This window comes from Hippopotamus amphibius, chromosome 6 (genome assembly GCF_030028045.1).
Source record: "Hippopotamus amphibius kiboko isolate mHipAmp2 chromosome 6, mHipAmp2.hap2, whole genome shotgun sequence".
In the NCBI taxonomy this organism is placed as follows: domain Eukaryota; kingdom Metazoa; phylum Chordata; class Mammalia; order Artiodactyla; family Hippopotamidae; genus Hippopotamus; species Hippopotamus amphibius.
In genome coordinates, this window is record NC_080191.1 from 114,664,523 (window position 1) to 114,677,572 (window position 13,050).

Sequence of the window (13,050 nt, forward strand, 5' to 3'; positions counted from 1 at the left end):
GTTTTTCCTTTTGAATTTTTTATTTAGTTGTAAAATATCTTATATGTAAAAGAGTATATGTGGCACGTATATTGAGTTTAAAGAATAGTAAGGTGAATACCTATGGACCCACCACCTTGCTTAGAAGGCTCTATGGGCTCCTCCCCAAATGCCTTTCCCTGTATTAATTATTTTATTTTTTTAGTTAATTAAGTAAGTAAGTAGCTGTGTTGGGTGTTCGTTGCTGTGGGCTTTCTCTGGCTGTAGTGGGCGGGGGCTACTCTTCGTTGTGGTGCGTGGGCTTCTCATTACAGTGGCTTCTCTTGTTGCGGAGCACAGGCTCTAGGCACATGGGCTTCAGTAGTTGTGGCATGTGGGCTCAATAGTTGTGGCTCATGGGCTCTAGAGCTCAGGCTCAGTAGTTGTAGTGCACGGGCTTAGTTGCTCCGTGGCATGTGGGATCTTCCCGGGCCATGGTTCGAACCCATGTCCCCTGCCTTGGCAGGCAGATTCTTAACCACTGTGCCACCAGGGAAGTGCTAATTATTTGTTTTAAAAATACTTTTGCCTTGTATGTGTGTCTTTCTAAACAAGGTATTTGGTTTTTTCTGTGGCTTCTTCACTAGTTTTCATGAAATCCTGCAGCACCAAGAAATGCTTTATTTTGTAAGAAAGCAGATTATCAGCATGTATTCGTCTGCTTCTGGACAGCAGAAAGGGGGAGAGACGTAGACAAATGAGGCTTGCTCATGCACTGTCTATCGGGGCCAGCAGGTGGCAGTTAAGTGACTTGAATTGGGAAAGTGTTAGTGGTTAAAGAGAGTAGAGAATAGTAATTGGGCCCAGACTGGATATGAGAATCTGCAGTTTGTGGATTTCTAAGCTCTGTATCCAAATAGACTCAAGATAAATATAAATATCCTATCTACCTACACTTCACTTTCAGAAACTTAAGGTTTCTTTTATAAGACTTATAGCAGGTGACTCAAAAATATATCTTTAAGATGGCATCATGCAGGAAATCCTAGTAGAAGGGGGCGCTGAGCTGAAAGAAGGTTGATGTGACCTTGGTTCATTACTGACCTGTCATCTGGCCATGTTAAGTTGGACCCCTATCCTGTCTGTCCAAGAGAATGACCTATAAATGCAAAGGATTTTTCCACCATCCTAATAGCATAATTGACAGTTTTATAATTAAGTATTTAGATGAATGCTGAAATATTTAGAAATTAATAAGACTTCCTAAAGGCCTTTAATTGTTATGTACAAATTAAGTTCTTTTTGCTTCCTGACTCATTTTCCTTTTGTCTGACAGCAATACTTTACGAGTCACCCGTTCTGCTGCCCCCAGCACCCTGGACAGTTCCAGCACTGCCCCTGCTCAGCTGGGAAAGAAAGGCAAAGAATTTGAATTCTCACAGTTGCCCCTCAAATTGGAATTCCTGGAGTGCAGTGCCAAGGGGGGAAGAGCGGATGCTGGCTCTGCTGACATCCGGGACCTGGAGAAGTGGCTGGCCAGAATCGCCTGAGGGCTGGATCCAAATACAAGACATGACTGTGTGTATGTGACTGACAGTTGTGGAAAAGGATGTGGTAGTCTGAAATTGATGAAGAAGGGGCACAGATATAGTTAGGAACTTTTGCTTGTTCTGGAAACAAATTATTGATGAAACCAGTGTGGAATTTTTTTTTAAGTTCAGTTCTCCCTGATTGCTTTCAAGCCAGTCACTTCTATCTGATTCGTCTTCCCTTTGTAAAGTGTATGCAAGGTCCGTTTAGCATATTCTTGATGTAAGGTTAAGGTCTAACAAGCGGACCTCACATAGAGGATATTATCATGAGAATAAGATATCATCCAAAATGTTTTCTTGTCCTCTGCTTCTGTGCTTTGGTCCCTTTTTCCTGGAAATATACCTGTCTGTGTCTGGAACTGGGTGATTTCCAGTTTCCCTTGAGGTTCATGGGCAGTACATCATCTAGTCCTCTGTGAATTTTCAGATTTGTAGGTACAAGTACAATATGGTCTCCCGACATGTGAAGGCAGGTTGAAAACAGCAAGGCTGTGGTAACAGTGGTCTGTTCTTCATCAGCTCAGTGACTTGTCCACACTCCAGCCTCATAGCACGTAGGTTTCAAAAACATGTTGTGACCCTTGGAGTCTTCCCAGATGATAGAACTGTAAGTGATAAATCCCCAGATGCCACTAAAATGCACACTAGAAATGTACATTCTTAGTGGTTTCCCTTAACTGGGGAGTATATGAGGATGTAGAAGCTGATCTGTGTTTCTGGATGCATGAGTGCTCCTGGGCCGTCTTCACATGCTGTTTGATGAGCTCCTATTTTGTACTCTCAGCTTGACTGCTGTGGAACAAATAGAAGATGAAAAAAGTTCTCTGTAGATTTTTAAAGTGCATATTCACTGGTGGGTTTGTTGTTTTTTGTTTGGTGTTTTGTTTTTAAAACGCATTTTCAAAGTGGTGTTCTTTGCTGTTTTCTTAAATATATGGCTTTTTTAATGGCTTTTATAAATGATTAGTACGTTTCTTGGTAAATAAAACAACCTGTCTAGCTCTAAGCATTTAAATAGAGTGTAAGAGTAGGTACAAATGGAGCACATGTTAGGATTCAGGCCTAACTCCAAGTTTCCAGGGCCTAATGATTGCAGTGTACATAGGAACAAACTCTTCAATGCCTACTTCACACGCTCAGGGACAAGCCAACTAAAGTCTGAAAGGAGACAAGGGTGGCTGTGGATAAGTGAGACACACATCCCAGAACAGCGCGGGAAGGACCGTAACAGGAGAAGGTGCAGGGCATCCCGGGAGCGTGTGGTGGGGTGCCTAACCTGGCCTTGAGGGATGGGGAGAGGCAAAGGAGAAAAGCACGGAGCCGGTGGTGTCCCAGTGAGTGTGGCCCCCACGTACATGCACTACAGCCCAGGCCTCTGCCTGCTGTCTCCCCTTCCTGTGTGTCACTCTGGCCCTGAGTGAGGGGACCCCAGGGCACCTCCTCCCCCACCCCCACCCCATGCATCACACACGTTGCTGCTGGAGTATGAAATAAACCCAAGCTGACGTGAGAAGACGGTAGAGTCCGACCCTGGAAGGGTTCTTATTGGGTAGCCTCACCGCTGCTCATGTTCTTACTGTCTTTTGGACTTTCTTGCCCTTTCCTTATTAGCCAAGTAGTAATTTAAGGAAATAGGTAAGAACAATGAACCAGAAACCCAGAAGGAATGTGATGAATGTGGCATGTGCACATAATCATAGGTAGTGCTCACCTGAATAAACATCGATGGCTTGATGCTACCGTTAAGAGGCATGTGTGTTCTCTCAGCTTTTTTGTTTTTTTTCTGGTAATAAAGTGTTTTACTTTATCGGATGAAGCAGTACACAAAACAAATGACTGAAGAAGGGGAGCAAGGTTGAATTTTATTCAAGACCTAAAGATGGTCTTTTGCAAAAGGAAAGTTACATCTCAAACAGTGATTCTCAGATGTTAGCGTGCATCAGAATTAACTGATGCTTGTTAAACAGCTCACCTGGGGACACTGCATCTGAACATTCAATCCAGCAGTAGATCTGTTGTGGTCTCAGGAATCTGCACACTTGACATGACCTCTGCCAAGCACCTGGGGGTCCTGGGAGCACCCTCACAGGTGATCTGGCCTCCTGGAGTATCATGTGTGCCTTTAGTGTGTTTTGTTTTTAAGTTCTTTGGGCCACAAGCCCTGTTTCATTCTACTCACAGGGTGAAGCGGGCAGGCAGGTTACACAGCCCCTGCCGGGCACCCTCATCCTGCTTCCTAAGCCTGTGCCGCAGTCATCTTGTGGGTCTGGGCCAGAATGCGGTCGTGGTGACTAGTCCTTGGGAACTTGGAAGGGTTTCTGATGGGAGGTCAAATTATCTTGTGGCCCTGAAGCCATTCAGCCAACATAGGCCCATTTCTTCATGGGATGGGAGACAAGGCCAGAGTGGAAAGAGGGATGTCAGGTCACGGGAACCAGCAGACTAGGCATGACTGTATGTTACAGGTGAGACAGTTGTGGCTTGAAACACCTCCTTGGGAACATGGCAGTGTCTGAGCCCCTCATGGCGGGGCACTGAGACCTGCTTCCAGGGCAGCTGCCACCCGATGTGAATGACCCTGTGCCCTGCGAGTGGGGCGGTGCAGGCCCTGGTGCGGTGCCACTGTGGAGGCAGCCGCGACGAATAAGCCCTGGGCACTCAGTACCCTGGTAAATGCCGCCACTTCCGGAACGGAGTCTCCGCTGCGTACACAGCACCCCTGCAGACCGAGGCCGCCTGTTTGTTCCAGCTCTTTCAACACTTTCCAAGCGTTTCGGGGCCTTGGTAGCCCCTCCCCTGCCAGATGCCTGACGGTTTGCTGGGCTCTTAGTTCCTCATCAACAACAGCCGCTGTTGCTGGCGGGGTCCCTGGGGTCTGTCCCTTACGTTTCCTCACGCCCTCCGTCTCAGTGCCCCTGGGAGTCCGGTGGTCCTGCTGTGTGTGAGGCACTCGGCTGTGTTCTGTTGGTTTGAGATCATTTCAGCCAGAGTGTTATGCTTCTTTTTTTAAAGGTTTGGATTTAGAATGTAATCATCAAAGCTTCAGTTGGTTACACCTGTTCTGACCTAAAGGCGTCTCAGCAGCGGTTGAGATGCTTACTACCTCTCCTGTTTCAGCCCTTCGCCTACTTAAAGGAAGGTGGTTACCTCACCTGACTTTTGCACAGGAAAGCAGTCCCACTTCCTTCTTCAGCTGCGAAGCCCTAAACTGTTGACTACTCACAGGAGCTGTGTATGGTGCTCATTCATTTGGAAAACGCCAAGCACCCTGCCCGGCTCTGGGAGTGCTAAGTACGGCATGATTCCTGTTTTTATGGGCATATGGTCGCATTCTGAGGTGAAGAAATGTGCCTTTCAGTGTAGCCCCCCGTTTTCCCCTCATTAGCACGGGCTCCATCTTGGCTGCATGGACCCCCTGCCCTGCGCGGGCCCCGAGGTCTACTACCTCAGTGCTGCCCTCACCTTCACCCTTTCTTGTGCGGCTGTGCCACCCAGGCGGCCCCAACGTGATCTCAGAGCCTCCTGGGATCCCAGCATCCGCTTTGCGGTCCAGTCATGTGTGAGGCATTTGGTGTTTTTTTTTTTTTTTTATAGGTTTTACTTTTTTTTTTTTTTAATATTTATTTATTTGGCCGTGCTGGGTCTTAGTTGTGGCATGTGGGATCTTTTAATTGTGGCATGCAGGATACCCAGTTGCAGCACGTAAACTCCCAGTTGCAGCATGTAGGGTCCAGTTCCCTGACCAGGGATCGAACCCGGGCCCCCTGCATTGGGAGCATGGTGTCTCAGCCACTGGACCACCAGGGGAGTCCCCACTTGATGTTCTTTTGACTTAAGATTTTTTTTTCTAGATGACCCAATTTATTTTTGACTTAAGATATTTTTGTTTCAACTGAAATATGCTTTTAAAAAAATTTGAGGACTTCCCTGGTGGTCCAGTGATTAAGATTCCGCGCTCCCAATGCAGGGGCCTGGGTTCGATACCTGGTCAGGGAACTAAATCCTATATGCCGCAATGACGATCCCACATGCTGCAGCTGAGACCTGGCCCAGCCAAATAAATAATTTTAAAAAATTGGGGGTTAGCGTAGGATTGTTGAAGGTCCTTTCTGAACCCTTGGTCACTGGACAGCAGAACACAGCTATGATGATAGAGAAAGCCACTAGTCTGGAGGTGAGTGAGACCTGAAGGGCCATCTCCGGGATGTTCTCTGATTGGTGTGGAGTGACGCTGGAGGGGGTACGAGGCAGCTTAGTGTCATCTGAAAGGGGATTACGGTTCACCTTGGATTCTTGCCTTTAAATGTTTTCCAGAAATCACCGGCAGAAAGAGAGATCCAGCCCCTGCATCCACCCTTCCTAACCCTCAGCCACGGTGAGTGGAGAGCAGGGGTGACAGGAGGTGTCACACAGCCCTGACTCTCAGTTCCACCTGGAGTTCCCCTTTCCATCAACCTCCGGGCAGAATGGAGATTCTGGAAGTGAGTGTGGATTTAGTCTTATTAGTGTGTCCTGCCTCTTCCCCTTCTGAGTTGGTGGAAAGCCCAGGTGAGCAGGAGGGAGAAGCAAAGGACTTTGGACAGTGAACACACTACCATCCAGACATGAGAGGAGGGTCTTTGTAGAGCATGCACTTGAAGAAATCCGTTTTTTCACACCACACTCCCCCCACCCCCATATATGACTCACCACTTAGAAACATCAGACGAGAGGCTTTGTGTTCAGAATTAGGACACTTTATTGTTTGATCAACATGCTGAGCCTTCCACATTTTACACAGTTTTATGTAAAGTCAATGTGGCCATTTAAACCTGCTGAGCCAGTGAGAGATGGAAATGCCACCCTCTGCTCCTCAGGCCCAATCACTTTTATGGGGACCGGTGAGGGGGAAGGTGACACACACCACGTGATACAGGCTGGCTGTCAACGTATGGAGGCTTCGCACTGGAAGGAAGCGTCCGAACCTCACAGCAAGGATAAACCACGCCCTGCCCAGAGTGTCAGCCACACAGGGAGACGGGGGATGTGACGTCCAGGGAGGTTACACATTGAGAGCTCAAGGTTTTGGAACACTGAAATAGTTCATTTCAAACAAAAAAATCCAAAGGGTGCCCTGGTCTGACAATCAGAGTGGACTTGGGGACTGGCCCTTCTTTGCAATGGAGAAGCCTGAAATGTACGTGGGTTCTTTCCTGCCTCACTCAGCTACGCTGGACAGACTCTTACGTCCGAACCAGCATAGAGATGGTTGAGGAGCACGCGTGCCCAGCAGCCCTGTGTGCCGGTCACAGTCGCATTTGCTACACACAGGTCGGCAATGGATGAAGAGTGGAAACACCTTGGTTCCCAGTAAGCTTCCAGCTTACTGGGTGGTCGTAAGCAAGTCGCCCTTCTTGGTCTTGTTTCTCTGCCTTGGCACAGACAGGGTTATGGGCCCTCCGCCTCACTCTGCTGTGGCCAGGGCACAATGCCTCGCATTCTTGGGGGAGAGGTAGTTAGGAAACGAGTGCCCACTGGCTGATGCACAGACCCTTCAGCTCAGCTGCCCCGTGTGGCTCAGACACACGTCACAGCCCTCAGCTCCCTTTCTCACATCCTGACATCCTCACCGCCTTCCGTCACGTGAACGAAGGAGGCTGCTCTGCCTGCGGGACACCGAAGCCAGCGGTGCCATTATTGTCACACCTGGTACTTGAGGGCAGGGGGCTCCCAGCACTGGCCGGCCCCCAGGACGACAGAGACATTGCCCTCAAGATGTGTCTGCACCTCAGCTACCGCCTTATCAACCCTCGTTTCTGTTGCCTGAGACACTTGAACTGATCTGGCCATTGCTCCTCGGACCTGGGACACTCCAGACCGATGGAGGATGCTGATAGGAAGAGAGTGGTGACAGTGATGGCAGGGAGGCCTCTGATCGAGTCGGCATGCTAGCGAGCCTTGGACCACACAGCTGCAGTTCTAGCACGCGAGATGCTGGCGCCACACGTTCACTCTGGCACGTGCGTGCATTCATAATTACGCTTCCTGCCTCTCCCACCGTGTGCGCAGTTTTTCAGAGGCCCACAAAGCAGGAGCTTCACTGACAGCTTTTTTTTGAGATTCCTCACAGTAAAAAAGAGGGCTCCGGAAGATGATCCTGCTCTACTGCCCGGTCAGGGCTGCTCTGCAGGGAGAGAGACTAAACCACTGGCTAAACTGAGATCGTTTCCCAAAAAGGTTCCTCCCCTTTGCCTCGTGCCAGCCCACCTGGATTCAGCAACGATGGGATACTCTCACGGGAGATGCCGAGGGATTCCACGCCATTTTCTTCAGGGGAACCTGGTCATTTCATTGTTGAACCTTAACTCTGAGACAAGATCCTACCTACAAGCAAGAGGACAGTGATGGCACCTGCCTCAGATGGGAGCCAAGGGGCCAACGCCCTTCTGTGCTGGAGGTCTGGCTGTCCTGACAGGCCCAGGAGTGAGGAGTGGAGATGAGGCCCGAGGAAGGGCTGCCCATGGAACGGTGTGGCACCAAGATGGGAGGATGAGGGGAGGCAAGCGCTCTCAGCTGCAGAAGCCCACGGGGCTGGGAGGGCCTGGGCTCAGGAAAGAGGATGTTGTGTCGTTGCTGGGAAAGGAGGGCTCACCTAGGCCACATCAAGCCACATGGTGTCTACTGCATCTCTTACTATTCTTCTAGGCTGTGGTGGGAAAAAAAGGGGTGCCTTAGATATGTGTACACATGAGAAGGGGACTGAGTTTCTACCCTTTTTTACAAGAATGTTTTAAGAAAAAGTACTCTTTAGTACCAAGAAAATAAAAATCCACCACCCATTCATTCACTGAGACCCAAGGAGATCCCTGCAAATGGGGCTGCCCCAGGGGCCACAAGCAACAGCCCTCACTGCCAGCCGGGCCGGGTGCTGTCACCTGGACTCCTATGAGTTCTCACGAGGTAAGTAAACACTCTTCCAACAAGCACCACTTGGGGACGTGCCATGGGGGGGGGGGGGGGCGGTACTGGCCCACGTGGGCACGCACACCTGTGCATATAAGTACAGAGAGAAACGGTGCACATGTTCCCGGGGGCTATTTTTGCCTGTAGTTAACACATCTATGCATTATTTTATTGATGGCAAGACAATCACAAGTTTTTGGACAATATTAAGTAGTTCTTACTTCAACACGTTGCAGTACTTTTGGATTTCCAAAACTGTTATCACAATGCAAGTTCCAACTTGAGAGCAGGAAAAACAAGAATATACATTGAGCACGTGTATCTCTGTGAGAACGTGTGTATTGAAGGTGTATACACAAGTCTATCTCTCTATATAATTATGTACACATATAAAAACTCAACATGTGACACTGGAATTACGTTCGTACATTGGTCTTTGCCTTCTGGAAGAGGAGCTCAGTGGCAACCCTACTTCCTCTTTTCTTCACCTGAAAATAAACTCCTCTCTACAGATCAGCTCTGACACGCAGGCTCCTTAGCTGAGCGTGTGACGGGCCCACTGGACAAATTATCAGTGAGTCCTGCCAGGTCCCGCTGCACCTACGGACTGCCATTTTGGATTCGTTTCTGAGAAGTTCCCCATTCATCGCAATAACTTGTTGCAGCCCTGCTTTACGGAGGAATTTACCCCCTACCACACCCCAGATGGTCATTTAGCTCATCTATGACAAGCCCAACAGCGGCCTGGAGGAAGAGGCAACGCTGGCCTGGAGGGCAGGGCTTACCGATTTTGGCCAGAGTGGCTGCCCACTGCCTGGCTTTATGCCGGCTCAGGCTTGGTGAGTCTGGGTCTACTTGGAACGTTGGCCAAGCAGGCTACATCGCTTAGCGAAAGAGTTCTCTTCAGAGATTTTACAGGGAGGTCCTCAGGACTAAGTCCTTCTCAGAAATGAGTCAAAAATGGCGAGGACGGCTCTCTCTGGGGAAGCCTTCTGGGGACTCCACCTCAGCCCTACCCTCAGGCAACCAGAGTGCTGCTACAATATCTGCAAAGGTCTGTGCATACAGATTTCAACTGCACTATGCCAGGGTGGCAGAAACACGCCAAGAAGTCAGCTTTTCCACAACAGCACACGACAATATTAGCAACCAAGGATCGGCGAACAGGCATCTTCCAGGTGGCAGTTCTGCAGACCCTCCCTTCCCCAGTCACAGACGGGCCAATGCTGTGTGATACAGGCTCCAGCTTTCCTGGCATCCAAAGAGGAGGGCTTCAGGGGGCACACACGGAGATTCCTTTTGCCTTTTCCTTACCTTCAACTCAGACGTGTGTGCTGATCGCCCGGCAGGCTGTTTAAAACATTTTCAAAACTACACGTGATGCCCCTAGTCTGTAAACCAGTGCACAGTTGCCAACAGCACCCCGTCCTTCCTTCCTTCCCAAGACCTCTCGCTCTGCCAATCACTAGGTGGACCACAGAGAACAGAAGGCTGCCTGTGGCAAGTGCCCTCTCAAGGCTTTTCAGGGAGGGGAAAGAGGCAGACGTAATTCCAGTGGGCCTGCGGCTGGGCTCCCTGCAGTTCACGAGGCCTTAATTTCAGTTCGGGGCCATGACTGATGTTCCCCTCTGGCCATGGAAGAAGGACAGAGTCACAGCTGCCTCTTCAGAGGCTGTTTCGTTCCATCAGTGTTTGATTTAACCAGGTAGGGCCTGTTTTGGTGGAGCCTGGTTGGTGTGGGCCAGACAGCCCGGGGGTTGGAGCCTGATTAAATTGCCCAGTTAATTGTTTAAATGTATTGGTCTGGGGGTGGGAGGAGGGCAGAGGTGGTGAACCGTTCAAAGAGGACAGGAAGGAGGAGGTGTGTGGAAAAGGGTCTCTGTAAGTTTACAAATATACAAAAACAAAAAAAGCACATCTTTCAAATAAAAATGACTACATTTTTATCTGGCAAAAAGTTGTATACACATGATTTAAATTTTTTTTAAATTTCAACAGTTTTTGGCAATCTTAATAAAGTACAATATATTACAACCAAACCAAAAAATAGTTGTTTGAGTAACAGCTGTTAAAGAGTGACGTGATCCCTGATGCCCAGCCTCCCTCCCACCCCACCCCACCCGACTCCTAGAGACAGAGAGAAAAGAAAAATCCTCCCATCTGGATAAGCTCATCTCCCACCCCCCCCTTAGGAAGCTAACCAATAGGAAGCAACACAACAAGCGAGTAATGTCAGAGGAAGCCGGCGGTCAGGCTGCATTAGCAGGAGCAGCCGCCCTCGCTGGCTGGGGGCTCCTGGGGTTTGTCCAGCTTGATGTCGATCACTGCAGGGGGAGGGGCTAAGGAAGAGGACGCTCTCATAGGCTCCCGCCCCCGTTCCCGCCCCGGTGCCCCCTCAGTTGCCCTGCGCAGCCCCTCTGTGTCTCTGCAAACACCCAGGAACTTGCTCTTTGCTTGGCCTGGGTCAGAAGGATGCAGGTCACCAGCTCCCATCCTTCCTCCTCTTCCTGTCCCTCCCACACGCCCTCACCTGTATCTACCAGAAGCAAAAGCTCGTCCTGGGCTGTGGGACCATCATCTAAACGCAGGCCAGACAGACTCTTTCTTAGAAGCCTTCCCGGTGACCAGACTCAGCCTCGGCCTTGTTACCTGCCGGCCCCAAAGTGCACAGGATGTGGAGAGCCTGCTGGCCAGGCATGGACCTGTCCGCTACAATTGGCATTCGCCATTGGCATTTGCCAGCTACCTCTACAAAGATTAAATCACGTGCTGCTGCAGCTGCTGACTGCCAACGTCCCCCTGAAAGGTGTTCAGGGTGGAGGGCTGACAGGAGGCTCTCTGTGCTCTGGGAAAAACTGGCAGAACAGGTCTTTAGGTCGTCAGATATTTTCAGGAGCCAACGTTATGGGCCCAATTCTTATATCTCCTCATATCTAGAAAAACACTAAAACCCTTCATGGTGACGACCGCTCCTTGTGACTAGCAGTCATTTGTAAACAATATGTGCTTGATTGCATGTTTTTCCCTTTCACCAAACTACATATATACTGAGCTTTCCCTGCCTCTTTGGAACAGTTTCTCAGAGCTATCTGGGATGCGGTCTCCCAGGCTGCCGTCCTCATTTTGCCCCCAATAAAACTTAACTCGCAACTCTCACGTTGTGCATTTTTTTTTACGTTGACAGAGCCCACCTCGCAAATTACAGGGCTACATGGGCCTTGCCCAGGTGGGCACAGCAACCTCGACCCCCTCAAGCTTCCGTCAGAACAGATCACTTAGACCCTGAAGCGGCTGCTGTGAGACCCCACATCCCTGGGGGAGGGTGTCAGCACTGCCCCTGCTCCGGCCCCTTCCATGGGCGCCCTGGGGACGGCGAGCAGCAGGTGCACGGACTGGAACCGCCAGAGGAGCGGGTGCAAAGGGCACAGCCAGGCTGCTCCCTCTGCCCTCACCAGGCCGAAATCCCAGTCCGGCCAGGCCTGGGCACAGCCCTGCACAGAGTCGCCCTTCCTGTGGGGCTGGGATGGGGCTGCGAGGGGGTGGGGGTGGAAGCAGCCCTGCGATGGGACCCGTTGCCGGTGTCCTAGGGAGGTCTGTGGCCCCTGTTGTAAGGAGGATGGGAGAGGTTCTTCAGAAGTTAAGCCCTAGAAAAAGCCATGCTTCCCCTAGAGACCACTGACCACGTTCCCTCCTTACTGCTTTTTGGCTACCTGGCCACGGCACGTTTTGAGTATGACTTTGTCCACAATGTTCCCTTATTTTCCCTAAACCTCAGTGTTCTTCGGTACATTTTTATCTTGTTTTGTGAGTATGCAGTATATATATACATAAAACACATTTTTTATAACGTGACAGAGGATAAATAAACTAGTAAACAGAAAATCGACAGCTGCCTTCCGTCCCCCAGGGCAAATCAGACCGCCTCTCTGAGCCTCAGTTCCAGCTTCTGGGTGTGGCCTGAGGCCTGGGGCGGTCTGTGTGAGGGGCGCGCAGACCCCAGAGCCGTGGGGGGGCCCTGGGCGGCGCAGGGCTGGGTGGGGCAGTCGTCTCGTGTAGAGCAGGTTGGACCACGCTGAGGTCATGTCTAAGGGCACGGAAGTGGAGATTCCACTTGTCTCCATGAAACACAAATCTGTGTTCACTGGAAAGAAGGGCAGCTACTATTTCTCACTCCCTGCCCCACACTGTCCCTCCACACACACCCCGCTGGCATCCCCGCACAGCGGTGGAAGCTTAGGTGGTCTGAGCTGGACGGGGTCTTAAAGGCCTTGGAGCTCAGCCTCATCCCTGTACAGAGGAGGCCCCACAGCACAGCTCTCCGCCAGGCGAGGGTCTGAGCACTGTTCTAACACACCACGTGGATAAGCCAATGAATAAAGGGCTTCTGCAGCACAGCTTTCACTCACGTGTCAAAGGAAAAGGATACTGCCTTCTTTGCTTTTCTCCTGGACATTCTCCATTCCAGGCAGAGCCGAGGCCACACGTCGGAAGAGCTGGGGATGGGGGGAGATGCAGCGTGAGGCCCCGTCCGTCCCCTCCTGCTCCCGGGGTCTCCGCC

The 13,050-nt window shown here is 50.4% G+C and overlaps 2 protein-coding genes across 3 annotated transcripts in view; one reads left to right on the plus strand and one right to left on the minus strand.

Moving 5' to 3' along the window:
- Positions 1-3,306, plus strand: part of SRPRB (SRP receptor subunit beta) — a 30,113-nt gene extending 26,807 nt beyond the window's left edge. The window contains exon 7 of the mRNA XM_057737920.1: positions 1,295-3,306. Coding sequence (XP_057593903.1) covers positions 1,295-1,508 — 214 coding nt within the window. The 3' untranslated portion in view covers positions 1,509-3,306. The remainder of the gene's footprint in view (positions 1-1,294) is intronic.
- Positions 3,307-6,287: 2,981 nt separating this feature from the next.
- The window catches only part of RAB6B (RAB6B, member RAS oncogene family), a 61,665-nt gene continuing 54,902 nt past the window's right edge, over positions 6,288-13,050 (minus strand). The window contains exons 7-8 of one of the 2 annotated variants that reach the window (XM_057740213.1): positions 12,919-12,985; positions 6,288-10,816 (exon numbers count right to left, since the gene is read on the minus strand). In XM_057740213.1, the coding sequence (XP_057596196.1) occupies positions 10,752-10,816; positions 12,919-12,985 (132 nt within the window). In that variant the 3' untranslated portion in view covers positions 6,288-10,751. Of the gene's footprint in view, positions 10,817-12,918; positions 12,986-13,050 lie in introns of those variants that run through there. The other variant, XR_009054416.1, reaches the window with a different exon arrangement.